The sequence below is a fragment of the Besnoitia besnoiti genome, chromosome VI, assembly GCF_002563875.1.
Source record: "Besnoitia besnoiti strain Bb-Ger1 chromosome VI, whole genome shotgun sequence".
In the NCBI taxonomy this organism is placed as follows: Eukaryota; Apicomplexa; class Conoidasida; order Eucoccidiorida; family Sarcocystidae; genus Besnoitia; species Besnoitia besnoiti.
Window position 1 is genome coordinate 1,070,988 of NC_042361.1, and position 19,837 is coordinate 1,090,824.

The following is a 19,837-nucleotide window of genomic DNA, read 5'->3' on the forward strand; positions in this document are numbered from 1 at the left end:
TTGGAGACTTTCGCGCGGCTGCGCGTCCCGCGGCAGTTCTTCTCGGTCGCTCCCGCCCTCTTGCGAGTGCAATTTTGCGTCTGGGGCGTGCGGCTGCTGTTCGCGTCTCCTAAAACGCGGGTATGTTGTGCATTTTATATCTACGCGGCGCCAGTCAAGCCCCCGACCGTATTCCCAGCGTTGCCGCTCACCTTCACGAGCCCAAGCTTGTGTCCATCGTGCTTTTTTTGACATTCGAGTGCGGGATCCGCTGATCACGGGGTATTTTCTTTTTTCCTGGACCTCCCTCTGTGTCACCCTAGTCGGAATGGCAGTTCCAGGCTCTCGTCCGCACTCTGAAGCGGAGGCCCCCGCTTCGTTTGTGTCCCCCCACGCGCCGAGACCAAACGCTGCCCAGCCGCGTCGCTCCGCTGAAGAGGAATCGCGGCGCGAAGAAGAGGAGGTCCCGCAGGAGTTCGAATGCGTAATTTGCATGAAGATTCTGCTTTTGCCTGTCACGACCCCTTGCGGCCATAACTTCTGCAAAGGATGCATCGATGAGGTAAGCGCCGTCCCCGCGCCACCCACTCCCAGTCGCGCAAGAGGCCCGCCTCTTGTCATCCGTGGCCTCTGTTGCGTCTTCTAGATCCACACGTCGGGTTTCTGGAAGGATATCTTTGACTCGATAGTGTGTGGGGGTGGGTGAGGTGTGCCTCTTCTCTTCGAGGGGAAAGCGTCCACCGCCTTCGCTGGCGCTCGTGTGGCTTTCCCTCGCTCCGCTGGGCAGTGTGTTTTTAAAAACAGGAAGGAGCCAGTTCTTTGTTCACAGAGTAGCCGTTCGCGCTGCCGCCCTCGTTGGATCGAGCGGGCTGTTGCATGGCTTGCCTCCTGTGTTCAGGCCGTTTCGTACCGGCCCTGCTGCCCGCTGTGCCGCTGCCCGTTGCTGTTGTCGGGGGCCGCCGACCCCGTGTCGGGTCTTTCGTCGGGGTCTTCGCTGCGCGTCAACACACTGATGCAGCAGCTACTCGAGCGGAACTACCCACAGGCGATGCGCGAGCGTCGCCAGCACGAAGAAGAGAGGAGGCAGGAGGCGGCAGCTCGTCGGCGCGTCCACCTCCATAGACAGCAGCAGGCCGCGGCCGCCGTCGCGCCTCGGCCCCTTCGTGAAGAGGAGGGCGTCCCCCCCGGGTCGTCGCAGCTGGGGCCCCCTCGGCGCAACTTGTCCTCGGGAGACAGCGCCGCGCCAAGGAGCGCAGGGCGCGTGCGCGAGTCTGGAGGGCGCCCGGAGCAGATTCTGACTCTCTTCCGCATCTTTGACGCCGGCGAGGGCACGCTTGGCGGCGGGCTTTCGCAGATGCAGGCGGATGGGCGAGGCGCCTCCAGGCCCTCGTGGCGGGGCAGCAGTCGCGCCGCAGTCGCCGCAGCGCGGGCGGCGCCGCTGTTCCCCGGAGAAACGATCTCGCTCCACGTCTACGAGGAAAAGTACATCAGGCTCGTCGAGCTTGCCCTTCAGGTAAGCCTAACCAAGCAGAGGACAAGCAAAGGCAGGGAAGGCAGCAGGCGCAAGCCCGAGAGCGGCGTTTTTGCTGCACACATGTTTGCATTCTGGCACTCGCACGCGGAGGAGCTGCGCATCATCGACCTGCTCGACGGTGCGTGGTCTCAGCACTGAAACCTAATCTCGAAATCGATTGTCGGCCCCCACACGTCTTCTCGCCTTCGCTGTGTGTCTTTCAGAACTCGCGCACCTTCGGCGTTGTGTACCCGAATCCCCCCGCCCAGCGACGCCTTCTTCTTCACGTTCATGGTCGTCGCCGTTTGTTGTTCGAAATCTTTTGAGACACCGGTCTCGCCGGCGCGGCACGGACTCCTCTTCCTCCTCTGGTGACACGCCGATTCCGTCGCCTTCCTCGGCAGCGGAGACGGCGTCCGCGCCGGCGTCCTGTTCTCCCTCGTCGGCCGCGCCGCCTGCGTCTTCCTCGTCTGTCTCTCCTCACGCCCCGCTAGTCACAGCCGCGGCGTCGCCAACCACGTCGCCAACCGGCGCGGGAGGGCCGCCCCTGTCGCCGGCGCGTGGCAGTCAGGGCCCCGGCGACGATGGAGAGACACCTGCTCCTTCGTCGCCTATCGCCGACGCCTCCGTCCCGCTGGCGCCCTCCGCCCCCGAATATGGCTGCTGCGTGCAGATTGAGCAGCACACGCCGTTGGAGCCGGTCTCGGGCGGGACGCCAGGCCGCTGCTTGATTCGCTGCGTCTGTCGAAATCGCTTCCGCGTGCGGAACAAAATCTTCCTCGAAGACTGGACAGGGCGTGCCGGAGACCTCGACAGCGAGCGCGGCGAGGCGCCAGCGGCCGGCGCGCCTCTCGTCAGTAGACAGTCGACGCTTCCGGCGGACGAGCGGGCCTCGCGTGGCGAGGGGCGTGAAGAAGCTCGCGTGGCGTCGGAGGCCGCGGAGGCTGCGGATGCCACCCCCTTTCGAGACAGTGCGGCTTTCGGCGCGCACGCAGGGGGCGTTGCTGGCGCGCCGCGTGGAGGCGGTTTCTATTACGAGATCGGCTACTGCGAGCCGATCTTCGACGACGGCGACAGAGAGGAGGCCGAAAGGGCAGACGCCGCCGCATTGAGGTGGCGCTCCCGCGACGAGCAGAGCTCTCTTCTTAGCGGCGGCGCCGGCCTCTCCTGGCGGGGTGACGAGCTGCGGCAGCGCCGGCCGCTGAGCGAGGAGGCGACCGACCGCGCGGAAGCAGAACACGAGCTAGCGCTAGAAAGAGAACTCCGCGACGCCTGGATCGACAGCGAGAACAACTGGGGCCCTCTGACCCGAGCCTCAGATCTCGCGCGCGAGCGCGCTAAGGTGGTGCATGCCCTCGAGGTGTCGAGACATCACCGGGCGCTGGCGGACATCTCGACGACGAGGGACGCCTCGGAAGAGGCGGAGAGCGCGGGGGACGCTGAAGTGCACCGTAGTCGGCTGCTGGCTCACGCGCAAAGAAGAGAAGTGGCCAGAGATCTCCGGGAGAGATGCGTGCGGCGTCTGTGTGAGATATGCATCGAAGGCCTGGAGAGGTAAGGCGCAGGACAGGTCAGTCGAAGCAGAAAGGGACGCGTGCCGCGCTTGAGACAGGCAACTGTCGGATGTCAAGCGTGTATGTTGAGGGTTAGGGTCGGCACGCTGTATGGCCAAAGGCATCGTGCAATGCGTGAGTTTTGTGTTTTTCTTCCTCTGTTCCCCTTCCACTTTCAGGCAGCTTCAGCAAGCGGGAGACGTGGCCCAGCGTCTTTTCGCCTCCAAGTTCGGCCGCATGCCCTCTCTGTCTTCCAGGGTGAGCGGACGCGTGTGCAGATCGCCTCTTCGATTGTGTCTAATGGTGATCAGGAGAGCGAGGGCCCTGCGGCGAGTAGCAACCGCTGTGCAAGTGCGTTGACACTCGGACGTCGCAAAACAAACGGCGGAGGCCGTCGTGGACTCGGGGTATCTCGCCCTAGTTTTGTGGGGCGGATGCTGTGCTGTATTCGGATGTGCAGCTTGTTGCAGCAACTGTTTCCGGACGAGTGCGTCCCCATATGCCTTTTCATGTCTTGGTTGCTCAGCGAATGACTGCGTACGACCTAGAGAAGTTTTCCTTCTTCGTCGCAATGGTGATCGTGTCTTCGCCTGCCGTCCGCTGGCAGTGGTTCCTCCTCACAGGTGAGTCTCGGGCCACCTCGCAAAAGCGCAGTGGCTGGCTGGGCGTGGACGCAGCGCGGCGAATGGACGCTGTCACGCGTGGTGCATGAAAAGCTTATCTGCACAGCATCTTTAGTAGCGCACGGCCGCGCACGCTGAAGCACGGACTAACTCGTGTAGAAACCTGTGCGTTAAACAGTCGATTTTCGTTTTCCTTCAGCTGGAGGCTGGAACGAGACTGATTGTACGGCGGGGGGACGAATAAACACGAGAAAGATAAAATCAATGTTGGCGAATCTTGAGGTGCAATATCCCCGTCGGTTGAAAGGTGTAGAAGCAAGGACCCAGTAGGTAGTTTGTATGTGTGATGCTCTGCCCGTGACACCTGAGAGAGTCCGCCGGTGTCCTACGCGTTTTCGGGGGTCAGCACGCCTGGCGTCTGAGCTGCGCCTGGCGGATGCTTTCTTACTCATGGATTAGTTATGATTCTTCTTGATCTGGCGTTTCTCTGACTCTGTTCGCGTGCTTTGCATCGCCCAGATACCACCCAGCGGCTTGTTCAACTGACAAAAGTGATAGCCGAGGCTCGATGGATGAACATTCTTGCGCTCAAGTAAGACACTGAAGCGCGGAGAAAGCGGGTGGAAGCAGAAACCCGACAAATATCGGTTGAGGAGCGAGCCGACAAGCGTGGGCATATCTCCGCTGCACGCACCGCCACAGGGGGTGCCTGTGACTCACGAACTCACGTGGAGATATTTGCCAGAAATTGCCGTGCCAGTCGCTGGTCCTAGCCTGTGTGACACATGCGCGGTGTGCCTTGCCTGTGTTTTATTCCCACACGTTGCGCGGTATGCGTCACCGCAGCTGTTTGTTCACTGGCGGGTGGTGTTACTGAACCATTGCGGGTATTTCAGAACGTTTTTTTGACACGTTTATGAGGGTCTTTTACAACGGAGGCTTGTCCCTGTCCGCGCCGCATCACCACTCTGTGTCCTCGGCGCTTTTTTCCTGTCTTGTTCATTTTTTTTTTCAGCACGACACCCCTTTCGAGTTTGTCGCGGTTCCTACTCTTCCAGGATTTCCACAGCAATGTTGTTCTGTTCCTCACGTTTCTGTGCGTCATCGTGGTTTTCAGGCTTTGGCCGTCCCTGTTCTTTGATGATGACTTTTTCTAAAATTGAGGGGGATGTGTGTAGTCGCAACTGTGATATAGTGGCTGTCGCTGGGGGCTTTGTGAACGGCTTCGAAACTCGTAGGGGGGTCAGATGAGGCATGACAGAAAGCGTCTCTTTTTTTGTGGTCTGTTGGGTCGCGCGTATGCCAGAGTCGTCCCTGTATGTATGCGACAGAGTCTGCAGGCCGTTCACTGCCGTCGCGTGGAGGAACTCGGAATTGTTTTGTTGAGAGTCCTCGCGACGCAATTCCGTCCCGGTATGTAGCGACTGGGAGTTTCAACAGTGTGCTGCCGCCGATGGAGGAAGCAATGTAGGGATGAATCTTGCACGCCGATGCGGAACAATGCTATGACTACCAGGTTACAAGAGGAGAAAATGTGCTGTTGTGCGGTCTTTGACGAATGACGGGTGGTCCTACCAGGTGCATTGCCCGGAAGTCATCCTAAAGTCCGAATTTATATGCAAGGCTGTTTCTCCTGTAAATGTTAACGAAGGCCCCGCCTCGCTCCTGAAAACATCCTGAATCATACCCTGAAGCGGTGTTCGCATCCATTGAAAGACCTCGTAAAGCTATTAGTTGCGTTATTTGATTTCAGTTGGCTTTCGCACGAGCATTTTTTTTTTCATCATTATATGAAGTGAGAATAGAAACGACTGATTTAGTCATTAGTCCTTTGTCATAACCTGTAACAGCAAGAAGCTGAAGATGGAAGGGAAAAACCTATTTCAGAGGATACTGTCCTCACTTTTTTTTACAATATAAGTATTACTGGTTCTATACAGTTTGGAGAGACAAGAAAGTCTTATACAAAAATGATCCTTCTTGGAAATAGAATTGGTCGAGCTCGCGGATCAATGGCGACGTGGTCGATCGCTGAAACAGTCAGAATTGCAGGATTCCCTCAACAAAACAGACCGAAAACGGGCACATCAACATTGTCACCGACCTCGTTTCCAAGTGCTGCTGTGCAGGGGCTCTGCAGCGCGAAAAAGGAAAGTATCGTCTAGCATGGCGAATGTTCCAGCGGCAAACTAAAGGCGCTTGGCGTAATATCTGTTGCTCACTATGTTTCACAGCATCCCATGGCATGTGTCAGAAACACCGCTGACGTACGAGGGCACTCTAGAGGGAGCGACGAAGATACTACCTCTTCTGCTTGCGGTCGAGTAGCTGGAGAAAGCAGCTCTTGTGCAGAAGTAGCTCATGGTTCAAGACCTTCACTTCTAGCGTTGAGCGTCAGGATGTTGACTCCTCCTGATCAAGTCACTAACTGGCGTTAGGTCGTATGAAGCTCGACGGTAATGAGAGTAAATTGGTGAGTCAATTAGGTACAGCCCGTACAGGGACTAATGACGTGTACAGTACATCTACATTGAGGCTATCGACTATATTTTAGACTCTCTTCCGTTGGTTGTTCGGGTCCGACGGGTCCACATTATTCTCGCATGGTTGCGAGCGTGCTCCGCATCCCACGCCCCCTTACGAATAGCAGCATTCATTTTTTGATGCAGGTGCCGTAGTCTCAGATTTTTCGCAGCGACAGCTGCTGGTAGGGTTTTGAGTGCATCTCACTAGTAAGCCAAGTGCTTGTAAGATTAATACTCTTATGCAGTTGCGCTCAAGGGCCATGATTACGCGGCGAGCTACGATTCCTGTGCCTGCATGTTATGCTCACGCCACGTCGCTGCAGTGCCGCGAGCTCCCCCCTGGTAGCAAAAAATATCTGAGTCAACATTCTTCTGTCCCTAACATGGCTACCGCCGTTGCTTGTATTCTGCTTACGACAGCGGCACGCAAGCGGTCCACGTGACGAGACACGGTGGACTGTTGAGCTTGCATCCGCTGCCTGATGCAACAAGAGTGCAGGAGTTTTCAGGCATCGTGATTGCATTACACAATGTTGGCTGCTCCGCCGTCTTCAGCCATTCCGAATTAGCTGCCGCAGTCACCCAAACGGCATGCGAGAATTACGCGTAGTGCAGAAAATCGAATACGCCACGGCGCCACAGATATACGGAATTTAGCAACTAAAGACCCAATAAGGATATGCCGTCTGTTGCCGTCGACAGCTAAGCTCCTCCCTTCGAGCGTGACGTAACAACAGACCGACGAGGCGTTCCATCCTGAAATATGCTCCCCCCCAACGGGCCAATAACACACCAAGCAAACGCGATTGCGCACTGCGCGTGTGGAAAAGCTGCACAGCGTAGCGTCACATGCTGGTGTGCTTACGAAAAAAAGAGCTACCCCCTTGGCACTATTCTCTTGTTTCAAACGAAAGCGGGTTCGTGCATCCAAGCAAGCACAACTTGGCTCTGTTACTACGCCCCCTTCGAAGCAGTTGCTGACATCTGCCCCTTGTCCTAGACCTCACTTCTCCCTTACGACATCGAACAGGAAGCTCCATCTTGACCAAGTCGTACCGCGAGGATTTGTTGCGGCAGTACAGATATATGGCAGCAATCGCAAAGGTGTACCCGATGTATCCTTTCGTACAAGCATCTATATTTGGGTAGCCAGAGTCGAGCCTAACTCACTTTGCCACGCGTCCGCCTAGTCTGTGCTACGGTAGGCAAAACTCTGGAGAGATGGCTGCCGATGAGTCTGGCTTCATAACCGCACAGAGCAACTAGTTGAAATGCTTCGCGAGACAATATGGACGCGCCCTGGCGATCAGGCTGAAACACCCGCGTCCACATTTGGGGGGCTTTTGCCTCCATCTCGAAGTGGTCAAGGCGTCTAGACAGACACTCACGCCTGCACTTAGATTACCAGTTACGATTGCCGAGTCCGCGGTTTGCCGCAGCATTCCGCAGCGGTGCCGAGTGGAAGAAGCCACCTGTTGCAGCGCCTCACAGAGGCGAATGCCATGCGTTTCATCCCTTGTCGAGCTGAAGAGGGCAGGACCGGCAGCCCCAAATCAAGCAGGGGCCACAGAGTGGAAATATACGAGTGCACGCGGGAGAGACATGCGATTTCCCGATGTAGTGGGGCATGCCCGAATACGATGCTCAAGTTTTCTTTCCTAGCCGTGGGAAATGGAACACACCGCCGCCTCCGTTGGATTAACCCTCGTCCGCAGCCCACGGGTCGCCCTTGTGCCAGTCCATATAGCTTGCTGCGGGATTGCAGCGCTCATTGTGTGGCTGGTGGCAACGCTTTTGCTGTACTTAACCTCAGACTATGAGGTCCAGTTCCTGAAGAGGCTTGTCAACGCTGTGCGACTATGCGGAGTCCTGCTGTTGCTCAGCCTGGTCGTTTTCTTCGCTTACCCATATACTACCCAATCGTTATTCCTCAACATCATCCGGGCTTTCATCACAGTCTTTGCAGTCGGATGGGGGATGTTCATCGATGAGCATGCGCTTCTTAGATGGCTGGTAAGTGCACGGGATCTCCTACGTGGACGTATGGAACGCCTGCTCCCTGCACTAGTAGGTTTCTCTGAGCGTCACGACTACAGCGCACGTCCCAATACCGGGACGCATCAGATACACCGATCGCGAAGGTGATTGTTGTGCATAAAGTAGCCTAGTTTACGGCAGCGTCAGGAGATCCTCGACGGGTCCGGCCTCGTTCCTCAATGGTTTCCTGTTAAACACAGGGTTTTGTAGGCCTGGAAGGTGTTTGCCTACGGGTATTCGCAGCATTCGTAAGTGAAGCGTGTATGACTATTCTGCACGAACTCACCGCAGCCCACCCAACCGTGCTTCTATATGAACAATTCATCGATATGCGCGGTGTTTGATCGTTTTCCCCTTTTACAGTATATCGTCTTTACCGTTGGGGCAGGTGCAGTCGACGTTATCTGCGTCACTCTTCAAGCAGACCTGCTCGACTGTCAGGAAACACAGAGATGTGCGACGCAAGATGCGATGTGGGCTCTGAAGGTTTCCTATCTCAGGCAATACGCGGCGTTGAGTATCGAGGTGGGCTGCTTTCATGCACTTAGCTGAACCAAGGGGTACCCTCGTGAGGAATATTTCAGCACTTTCGGGAGAGCTACGAATTTCAGTGCTGAGGGCAGCCTATGAGCCTGGAGCTTTTTGGTATTGCCACGGTCAGCGAGCCCGGACTAGAGTGCTCATCTGTGCAGTACATCAGAATACTGCTCAATAGCAACTACCTCTGATTTCCAAAGGGTAATTATTGGGTGGACGCAGCATCTGGAAGTTGGCGCACATGTGTGATTCCTCTGGATTCTCAGATGCTCGGGCTTCTGTTCAGTACATATGTAATCCATGCTCTCGGCGCCTGCCAGAGCCGGATACTGCCTGAAGAGTATGGTATTCCGCGGCATCTCCGAGAATTAGCCAAGGCGTCGATAACGCGAAAGAAACTCGAGGCAAGGGTCGTTTCCTAACCGGAACGAGTTGATGCGTTCGCACCGATATGCGTTGAAACAAGCACCGTTATAGATAGGTGGAACCGCGAAAGTCCTGCATGGCATGGGCCTCCGAAATACAATGTGGAGTGGCCTATTGACAGCTGCTTGACAGTGGGATCCAACGGTAAACAGGGATGGAAACGCGGGTGATAGGATCCCCCGTACGCGAGGCGAGCTGCCCGTCTGCGACACTGCGATCCCCGGTAGTGAGCATCCCACACGCACGTCATCGGCTTCGTTGTGACAGGACAGCGTATTATGCCACTTTCTGCTCTTTGAATACATATGCGTGTATCGTTATGCCTGAAGTTCTACGCAGGAAACGCTGCGTCGCTTTGATGTACCTATACTTGTAAGATCACTGAACAAAAGTTGTTGCACCGTTTCCCTTTGCCTTTCTATGTCAATACTCCAGGCCAGAGATCCTCGCCTTTTCGACAAAGGAAAAACACATGTTCTTTTTGATCCAAAAGATCCACTGGAAATCAAGTGGGATGCATTTACAGATGCGCTCCTAGGTAAATACAGGACGACCAGACTTGAAGCGACTGCTCCGGGTGACTGGAAGGCTTGAACCATCGCAGCGTGAGAAACTCTCGTATAATAGCCAGTAATCTTCTCCGTTGACTGGCGACCAAGGATCACAACCTCGCCGTGCTGATAAAACTACTGGAGTACTCAAGGGTTGATGTTCTACGTTGACCACTCAAAAAGGGATACTATTGAGCAGCACTCAAAGCACGCTCTATTCTTTATGCACTGCACTGTCACAGTCGGTTCACGGGTGAGGGTGAAACAGATACGCGAAGTGGCGATTGCTGCAGCCACGACAAAAACACAGTTCCTGCCGTCCACCCGAAAACGTGTCCTGTAGCATCATCTAGGGCAGGTGAGGGCCAGGAAAACCTTGTGAACTATTTTCGAAAGTGCATTCCCCTACAGGTGCAGAGAGGATGAGTTGGCCGATATCAAGGAACAATCGTCGTGTTAGTCTTGTTTCAGACGAAGAGCTACAATACCGGACTCGCGTTCTCAGGAAGCTGGGGCTGCCTGTTGAAGACTACCTAAAAATGCGCGAGGAACAAGAGGATGCCTAACTCAACAAACCAGCGTGTCTTCACAGACTAGCATCATCTACCTCTATGGCTTAGAATTGTATGATGTGACAAGACAATGTGTAATTCAGCTAAAAGGTTCACTGCAGCAGCGCTAGGTATCGAGCTGACTGGGATACAAATGCCCTCAGTAGCGCGTTGGAGGGCTCAGCTAGCAGATATGTCGCGGCAAGGGAATAAGAAACAAGCTTGACAACTCATCGTATTGATAGAACAAAGAGACACTCTCCACTGGCCCAATCTTCGGCGCGTGAGGGCTATGTAGTCCTGAGAGCGGAGGGGGTGAGCCGAACGCCGGAGCCGACTGCCGCCATATTTCTGGATGATGCGGAGTTTGGGAAGTTAATGTACCGAACCCTTGCTTGCATCGTTCTGGTGGCTCCTCTTTTGTCTGCACGAGTGGCGGAGCTCCTCGTGAGAGAGGAATCATGCCGGTGGCTCTCTCTGGATTGCATGCAACCACGGGGCCTTATTACCTGTGCGTAAGACTAGATAATTAGCCTTTAACTAGGGACTTCGGACTGCAGCACCAGGCCGTGGACACGATATTCGGCGGTCTAACATCTTCACATGACATCAGTTGACTCGTTGAGTGGTCCACGAGCTCTGCTGCGGTCCGCCGCTTACGCATGGCTGCGCGAGTGGTGAGATGGTGTAGCCACGTAGTCTTCTGAAGCTGGGCGACCAAACCGGTTGATATGGGAGAGAGCGGTCGAGTAATCTGCAGCGCAGAAGAAAAGGACGCGTCTTGCTGCTCGTTTAGGCGTATGCTACGAATGAACATAGTCTTTTTTAACGTCCACACTTCAGCTGTGGCTTCCCTCCCTTATTATCGGGACCAATGCTTGACTCCAGTGCCATAGTTTTGCAGTTGGACCCGCCGTCTGTCAACACCGATGGTATTTAGCCTGACCTAATGCGTGCAGCCAGCTTTGAATCTATCTCCTACCATCGCAAGACAGGAGAGCTGGAAATATGTGCCTGCCGCCAATGTGGGCGTTTTGTTACTGACTTAACTCCATAAAAATCAGGGTAGGTCCTTTTATTACCTCTGCCAACCGTGTTCCTGGCTAGGGATCCGAGTAATCCTGTGACTCAATGCTACACAGCAGCAGTCATCTTCACTGCTTCAACTGGGACCATGCAATGACGGTGACTGAAATATAGCAACGATCGACCACTGTGCTCATTGGGATTCCCGAAGTAAACGAGCATCCGGCTCCAACGGCTTGCACACCAGTCGCTGATAGACGCCAACCATAATGGCGGGATGTGAGGAGAAGCATTGGACGCAGATCGAAAATGATCCGAGAGGTGGACGCGCCTTGCCTATGCTTTTTGAAGCCGCCAGCTGAGCCAGCCGTTGCAGTGGCGGAGCGCACCTGCCCCGTACGAGTCCAGGTCCTGAGCAACCGGCACGCTGCGGCTCTACCGACAACTAGGTCTACACTTCATTCTTTCTCGACTCATGTTTTCGTCGGCTTGAAATCTGCGCGCACACAACCCTTCTCAGAAACAGCGCCTACAAAATGAATCACACAACTACCAAGATGGCTTCCCTCACCAGCCAGTTCCGCTTCTGCACCCCGACCTCGCCTGTTGCGGAGATGTGCACGATTGGTTGTCCAAAGGAAACAATGCCCTTCGAGTTCCGCGTGGCCATGACTCCCGCCATGGTCACCGAGCTCGTGAGCAACGGCCACAAGGTGTTCGTTGAGACCGGCGCTGGTGTCGCTTCTGGCTTCACCGATGAGACTTACAAAGCTGCGGGAGCGTGCATTGTCACCAGTTGCGAGAACGTCTACTCGTGCTGCCAGATGATCGTGAAGGTATGTATGGGAAGCGGTGGGATCGTAGAACGCATTCGTGTAACGAGCGTAGCCACGAGCGGGCAGGGGTGCTTGAGAGAATCCATGAAAACACCTGTCACAGCATCTCTCGCACGTAGTTACCAAACAGACTGGTGTAGCAGCGGCTCCTCCTTTCAGCAATTTATGTCGCCGGGCATCCCACAGCACCGCGCACGGGTACTCAGTGCGCGGGTTGCTCCTCTGTGATGCCTGTACGTTCAGGTTCAGCCTCCCCAGCCGCAGGAGTACACCTACATCCAGCCGGGTCAGGTTATTTTTGCCTTCTTCAACTTCGAGAACAACAAAGCCATGTTCGACGCCATGATGCAGCGCGAAGCCATCTGCTTCTCTTACGAGCACATGCAAACCGAAACTGGCATGATTCCTGTTCTGCAGTCCATGTGCGAGATATCCGGCCAGCTGGCTATCACTCAGGCCATGAAGTACCTCGAGAAGACCATGGGTGGCTCCGGCTGCATCCTCGGCAACGTCACCGGCGTGCCGTCTGGCTACGTCCTCATCCTCGGCGGTGGAGTGGCTGCAATGCAAGCAGCCCGCGTTGCCGCCAGCACTGGCGCCCATGTTTGTGTCATGGATATCTGCATGTCGAACCTGAGAACGATGTCCGAGACAATGCCCAAGAACTGCACCACCATGTACTACTGCACCGAAAATCTCGTCCAGGAGATCCAAAAGGCAGACGTTGTCATTGGTGCCGTTGTCGGCAACGTGACCATGCCCACGACGATGACCGGAACGTGCTGCATGAACACAGTCACCAAGGCCCCAGTTCTTGTGACGAAGGAACAGGTAGCCATGATGAAGCCTGGCTCTGTCATTGTGGACCTGGTCGTCTCCCGCGGAGGAAACTTCGAAACCAGCCAGCCAACTACTCTGGAGATGCCGACATTCGTTTGCAACAACGTCATCCACTACTGCGTGATGAACATGCCCTCGGCTGTTCCTCGCACATCTTCCGTTGCGCTCGCCAACACAACGCTAGTCTACATTCAGCAGGTTGCAAACAACGGCTGGAAGAAGGCTTGCGTCAAAAACTCGACCCTCATGCAAGGCCTCATGGTTGTTAAGAACACGACAACCAACCACATGCTTTCCAAGCTCTACAACACCACGTTCGTCCCCACGGAGCAGCTCCTTGAGAACGAGATTAGCACCTTGAACACTCAGTCTCAGACTGATGCTGGCCTCGTTGCTATCAAGCAGCAGCTGCACCGGCTGCGCGCCACCACCAGCGCCTTCGGCAACTTCGCTGTCGCGGCGTAGGAGCTCTCCAGCGTGTCAAGCGAAAAGCCTAGCGTCGCCATGCGATGATGACTCAATGACGCATTTCGTGTTGTGTAGTGTTAGCGGCCTGTCGATTACCGTGGAGTCAATAACTGCAAATATGCATGCGATATCCATGGAACTGCTAAATCTATGTTGCTCACTAGATCGGTGTTGGAACGCCACATTATTTGGGGCGCTGCGGCACAATGACACGCACGGAGAAGTGCCGATAGCTGGTTGTCGGTCGATGGAAACGTCCATGCAGAGATGCTTGCGTTTATTTCAACAGCGTTAGTGTTAGTAAATTAATATCCATCATAGCCAGACATATAGGATGAAGTCGTTCGCAGACCAGCCACCGAGTCATCAATTTTTCTGCCGCTTCCCACGCCGCCTCTGAGTGCATATCACTATAGTTAGTCAGACAGTGAGCATGACGCAAATGCATTGGTGCATTTTGCGTATTGGCGGCCATCATTTAGGTAATTCTGGCTTGAAGCGAGCCTTCAGCGTCCTCCATGACAATCTATCACGTCGATCGTAGTGACTTACCCAGCCTCTGCAGAGACTCAGCATCTCTTTGCTGGCAGGATTGCGCCTGAATAACCTATAGCTACAAGACAGATTGAAGACAGTGGCTAACACCAGGAACCATACAAGTCTACAGGTGTCCCTAAATGCCGACGCGGTCCTGCCTCAACTCCCACTCTTATAGTCGATTGCCGCTCCGGAGACCCCACACAGCTCGACGCCAAAAAAACCAGTCGCGTTGCGGCGTGAAGTAGAAAACACATGAACACAATCTCCTGTTTTCCTGCTGTCCAGCACAAGGCAGTGATCATCACAAAAACCCCTCGGTTCTCCCACGTTGGAAGAATTCGTTCCCCTGCGTTGGTCATTTCACTGCGCATGCGCATGCCACAAACAGTGCATGCGAACGGGGCATAAACCATCCAAGATAGCTTTGTTCTTTTCTATTCCGGGGTTCCGGATACCCAAAGAGTTACTGTCTATTTCATTTTTTCGCTCTGCAAAGAAGAGGTCATTTCCTTGATTGGGCGGACGCCGTGATTTCACCGTGCTTGTCTCACCATGGTGAAGCTCAAAAGTAAGTGTCCGCGCGAACTCTGGCTTTCTTCTGCTCTTTGATGCATTATTTGTGCCTACAAGGATTCAGGGCTCGGGTTGCCCTGGCTTTTGAAAGACGTTGCGGCAGAAGTTGCTGGTGTGATGTAGTAGCCTATCTCTGTCCCGAGGTGGTTTTTAGCAACCCTCTGCGATCGGCGCCCGACGCCCCCTTGACTTTTCTCATTTTGCATTGCCCGAAACGGTTGCTGATCACCAGTCTGCGCGATGTCACACCAGGACCATCCAGATGTCAGTCTCTGAGACGTCTTGGATCAAGCGCTGCACTTGTCCGTATTCGAAAAATGGACACAGAGTACTTGACTTCCTTTACGCTGATCAGCCCTCCAGGAGGAATGCCGTCTGTGTGTTGTCTCTCCTCTTTCTGGCGAACACTCTCGTCAGACAAGCTGCAGAAGCACAACTCTTATTCCCTTGTTTTACTTTGCGTTTCACCCTTTGTTTCATTTTTCGTTGGTGTTGTGTGTTACTGCCTCCAGAAAACTCCCGGCGACAAAAACTGTCGCAGAAACACAACGTGAGTCCTCTGCCCCCAGCCATGTCGCGAGATCCCCGAGTTGGCAGACTTGATTTACTTGCGTTCTCAGGAAACCTCTGTTCGAATCTTCACTTAGCGAATGGGAGATCACACTAGAATGCCACGGGCAGGAGTTGTGCGCATGCAACGTCGACGGGCTGGGTCGTGTTTTTTTTTTCTTTCAAGCCATTTTGTAAGCCACGCCGTACAGTTTAGTTTAGGGCCCCTGACGTCCGCCGTGCATGCTCCGGTTTGCGATTCTCGACTGAGGCGTGTTTTCAGATTGAGAAAAAGGTGCGGGAGCATCGGCGAAAAATGCGCAAGACGGCCAAACAGACGGGCGGCCCTGTGCGCAAGAGTAAGGGACGACTCGCGGCTCTCCTTGCATCGAGACGCGCTTGTGTGAACCCAGTTTACGGAATATCAAGAATAGGCGCAGCGGCTGTCCAACCAAAACTGTTGGCAGGAGGGTTCAGATTTTAGACGCAGTGCTCGCGCGGCCCTTTCAGACTGCGAAGCATACACAACAGAGAGCGCGAGGCGCAGGGGGATTGCTGCGACGCAGCACTGCCTCTGGTTTCTGAGGCCGCGTCGCCCGCATTCAGAAGACCTCAGCCTTCGACACGTTTGCAGACTCCTGCGATCCCCTGGCATGTCTGCTCAGTTGCTGCCCGCGCACCTTCGAGGCGAAACTGCATGCGCTGTTCACTTCGGGTTACCTCGCAACGCCTGTGAGTTTCTATTTGAGTGGCTGCTCGGCCGCATGCGCCGTCTGCTTTTTCCTCAGAGCATCGACGCGACCCGGGCATTCCAAACTCGTGCCCTTTCAAACAGGACATTCTGCGGACGATTCAGATTCGAAAGCAACAGAAAGAGGCGCAGATTGCGGCCGAACGCGAGCGCAGACACGCCGAGGCCAGTGGCGCTCTCGCGGGCGGCCTGCCCTCGAAGGACGACGCCGACGAGATGGACGCGCCAGAGCTCGTCGCTGCGAATCAGCTTGAGCAGCTGCTGGACTCCGCTGCAGACAACCAATCGCGTTTTCTCGCTGAACAACAGAGGCAAAACGAGTTCGTAGACGGCTCGCTGTTCAGCTACGAGCTGACGACTCAGCAGCAGGTGTATCTCCAGCAGCAACAGCGCCAGCAGCAGCTGCTGCTGCGTCGGGTGCTGCAGCAGGCTGACGTCATTATTGAAGTTCTGGATGCGCGCATGCCGTCCGCCTTCCGCTGTCCTGCCCTCGAACGCTGGGTCCTCGGTGAGGGCAAGAAGCTGATTCTGGTGATGAACAAAATCGACCTCGTCCCCAAGGAGGCTGCGGTTGCGTGGCTCAAGACGCTGCAGCGCGGCGTCGCGCCCGCCCTTGCGTTCAAGTGCGCCGGCGGCAGAAGCTCCGGAGCGCGGAAGAGGGGCGTGAAACGCGGCGGAAAGAGAAAACTTCAAAACTGGACTGACGTCGAGCCGCTCGAGGCGAGCGAGAGCTTCAAAAAGTAAGACGACGCGTGGGCAATCTCTAGGCAGCGTCCCGCCTACATGTCGTATCAGGGCGCTGGGGGCAGCCGGATGCCAGCCCCGCCTCTACACTTGTGGAGAGTGCCCAACTAGGATCTTTTCCCGCTGCGCGCATGACTCGCCTCGCGCTGCGTTGTGTGTTTGGGTTGCTTCCTGCGGCTCGTCCGCGGGTCTCAGCGCGGAAGGGCGTGGTGTTTCTCTTTTTGCTTTTTTCTCTCAGGTGTTCATCTGTCGCGCTGGGCGCGCCCGCGCTGCTGCGGCTTCTTAACGCACTCGCGCACACTGCGAACCGCGGAGAAGGAGGCCCGCCGCTGCTGGCGTCGCTCGAGGCTGACGCCGCGTCGGCTGCCTCTTCCTCGTCCGCCTCTGCCTCGTCCGCCTCTGCGTTGGCAGCTTCTGCGAGCTCCGCGAAGGCGAATCTGATTGTCGGCGTCGTGGGTTACCCGAACGTGGGCAAGTCGTCGATTGTGAACGCGTTGACGCACTCGTGCTCGACTGCGGCGGTGGCCGCCATGCCTGGCAGCACCAAAACGCTGCAGTTCGTCCGCGTCGACAAGCACATTCAGCTAATTGACTCGCCAGGCGTCCTATTCTCTCCGTCGAAAAACCCGCAAGACGATGCGCTGCTTCTCCCGCCGTCGACCCCTGGCGCCGCGGCCGCGGCGAGCCTCGCAGACGAGCCGGGAAGGGACGCAGCTGCAGAGAGCTGCTCCTCGTTCATTCTCCGCAGCTTGCTGCCTGTGCATCGCCTTGGAAACCCGCAGCAAGTCGCCAGCGCCGTCGCCGCCTGGTGCTGCCCTGAGACGCTCCAGCGCCTGTACCGCTTGGAGGCCTTCTCCTTGCCGCAGGAAATGCTCGCGCTGCTGGCGCACCGACGCGGTAAACTCAAGAAGGGCGGAGTTCCCGACCTCGAGGCGGCCGCGAAGATCTTTCTGCAGGACTGGCAAACTGGAGGCATCCCCTACTACACACTGCCGCCCTCAGAGAGCGCCGAAGTCTCAGCTGCGCCGGAGGTACGCACCAGACGCAGCCCACACGCCAAGCAATGCCGCGACAAAGAGAGGACCTGGCTTTCCCCATAGACTTCACAGAGCCGGTGTTCAACCGCCCACGTCCACGTGACCTCTCTCGTGCAGTGCTGCGTCGAATCACTTACATACCTATAAACATATAGATATATATACATAGATATAGTCCGCTTGCATGTCGAGGTACCTGTCAGCGGCGTGTGCTTTGGAGGCAGTGCGCGGCGCGCGCTCGGTCGGCGAAGAGCGCCGCATAATGCGGCCGTCATGTATTGCGCGCGGCTGTGTCTTTCAGCTCAAGGGCGAAAAGGTCGCTTTCTGGAAGTCCGCTGGCGGTGAAGGTTCGGGCGATGCGAAGGCGCAGGCCTCGCCGGCCGACGTCTACGCGTCCGTCCTCGCTGCGCAGTGCCGCGCCATTGAGACCGGAGAAGATGAAGAGAAGAAGACAGACTCCGGCGACGCACAGGCAACCGCCGCACGCAACACAGGCGTGCTGCGCATCAGCCACTCCGCCGGTCAACGAGCCGCAGAGCCTCAGAGGCCGTTCATGGTGAGGACTTTGCCCGGCGGCGTCTCGCCGCGCAATCCACACTGAGCGACAAAGAAATTTTGCGGGCTGCGGAGAAGCAGTTCGAGTTGGGGAGACATGTGGCGCCGCGGGAATGCAGCGCAGGTATAAGCTTCAGTTTTCGCTTCGCTCACGTTTCGCCTGCGGCACGCCAGCGCGGACCGGCCGGTCGCGCTGTCGTTCTTGCGCGCTCCGGTGTGGACGACTCGATCCACCCAGCAGCGCCTGCTCCACTGGTGTGGAGCCGCGGCGCAAGGCTGAGGTTTTTTCTGCTTGTCTGCGTGCCCGCGAGCGCCTGCGAGCAGGTTCGCTCCAATTGCCGCAGCCCTCGCGCAAACTGCTTCTGAGCTCTGCAGAGACAGGCACCCGTTGACTAGGCATGCATCGCGTCGCCCCTGGGACGGGGCGGGGGGGGGGCTCTGCCCTAGTCCTGACCGCGCTCATCCGCGGCCGTTCGCTGACGCTGAGCTGATCATTTTTGCGGTGCGCGCTGGCGGCTCCTGCGTGCATTTGCAGCTGCTACGCTTCGGGCCTGTCCCTGGAGACTCCGCGTCGACTGGAGAAGAGGCTGAGTCGGGAGACGACGCCATGGCAGAAGACGAGGCACCCGAGAGACTGCAAAGCGCCGCCAAGGTCCCCAAGAAGGTACGCAGACCGGACGCGGGGGGGGGGGGGGTGTGGTGGGTTTGGGGGGCGGTCGCAGAATAGAAGAATTAAATCGGCGGGAAGATAACATGGACGGAAGCGCAAACGCGCGCACAATAGTGAATCATACAGAGCGAGCGCAGGAGCAGCGAGAAGGCCTAGAAGAAAAAAGCGGGGGCAGCTTGAGTGCTGGAGGGGCGAGCAGACTGAAGAGCCACGTGCGCCATAGGGGCAGTACTGGCGCGCGACTCAGGGACAGGCAGCGTGTTACGGAGAGGGAAAAGCGTATGTACGCGTGGTGAGCGGACTGAGGCAGGCGCTTGGGCGGCGCGGACCAGCACAAGGTAAAATCTGGCCGTTCTTCTTTTTCTGTGATGCCGGACGCAGGAGCGCATGCCTCACCTGGTTGTTTTGGCGAAACACAAGGAGGTGCGAATCTGTCGAACACGAGCTTGTTGCACGCCGAGCCAGACAATACTGCAGCTTCATAGGCATATATATAAATATATATCTGCAATTAGTGTAATGTGTTTGTTATTTAGAATGTATACTAGTATATTTTTTTCACGTATGTGTGAGTGTATTGGCTGGTAAGGCGCGACCATTCGCCTTTTTTTGGAGGGTGGCGTGTTCGTCTGGTCAATGTGAGCGAGTGAAGTGGCTGTTCTGCGCTATCTGTTTATGTTGTTTGCATCGTGTTTGCTTCTCTTCTTTCTCCGTTTTCACAGGCGGCGAAGAAGAAGCGCAAGCTCGCGAACAAACTCCATCGACAGGCTGCGGCCGCAGCCCGCGGCACGGGAGAAGAAGCTTACATGGATGTAAGCGCATGCGACATGCTCTAGAGAGTGCTCAAGCTCATGTCGCGCACCTGCGGTCCTTCACTCGCCCGCGACTCCCGCTGCCTCCGTTCAGTTCCCTTTTCTCTAGGTCTATGTGCTTGCTGCGCGGCGCGAAGCAGC

The 19,837-nt window shown here is 56.1% G+C and overlaps 4 protein-coding genes across 4 annotated transcripts; all 4 read left to right on the forward strand.

Moving 5' to 3' along the window:
* Positions 1–307: 307 nt before the first annotated feature.
* On the forward strand, positions 308–4,825 carry BESB_065710 (uncharacterized protein; the record flags this gene model as incomplete). Its single annotated transcript, XM_029364964.1, has 7 exons — positions 308–541; positions 878–1,631; positions 1,717–3,046; positions 3,225–3,303; positions 3,572–3,668; positions 4,188–4,260; positions 4,684–4,825. 7 exons carry the CDS (start codon positions 308–310, stop codon positions 4,823–4,825), a joined length of 2,709 nt encoding a protein of 902 aa, XP_029218547.1.
* A 3,717-nt stretch (positions 4,826–8,542) lies between these two features.
* On the forward strand, positions 8,543–10,310 carry BESB_065720 (uncharacterized protein; the record flags this gene model as incomplete). The annotated part of the gene is made up of 4 exons (XM_029364965.1): positions 8,543–8,755; positions 9,034–9,177; positions 9,629–9,731; positions 10,156–10,310. 4 exons carry the CDS (start codon positions 8,543–8,545, stop codon positions 10,308–10,310), a joined length of 615 nt encoding a protein of 204 aa, XP_029218548.1.
* Positions 10,311–11,857: 1,547 nt separating this feature from the next.
* Positions 11,858–13,462, forward strand: BESB_065730 (alanine dehydrogenase/pyridine nucleotide transhydrogenase domain-containing protein; the record flags this gene model as incomplete). Its single annotated transcript, XM_029364966.1, has 2 exons — positions 11,858–12,157; positions 12,401–13,462. The coding sequence occupies 2 exons, from the start codon at positions 11,858–11,860 to the stop codon at positions 13,460–13,462; spliced, it is 1,362 nt and encodes a 453-aa protein (XP_029218549.1).
* Positions 13,463–14,840: 1,378 nt separating this feature from the next.
* Positions 14,841–19,720, forward strand: BESB_065740 (GNL3L/Grn1 GTPase; the record flags this gene model as incomplete). The annotated part of the gene is made up of 8 exons (XM_029364967.1): positions 14,841–15,128; positions 15,411–15,486; positions 15,916–16,618; positions 16,861–16,998; positions 17,044–17,653; positions 17,961–18,215; positions 18,750–18,878; positions 19,607–19,720. 8 exons carry the CDS (start codon positions 14,841–14,843, stop codon positions 19,718–19,720), a joined length of 2,313 nt encoding a protein of 770 aa, XP_029218550.1.
* Positions 19,721–19,837: the final 117 nt, after the last annotated feature.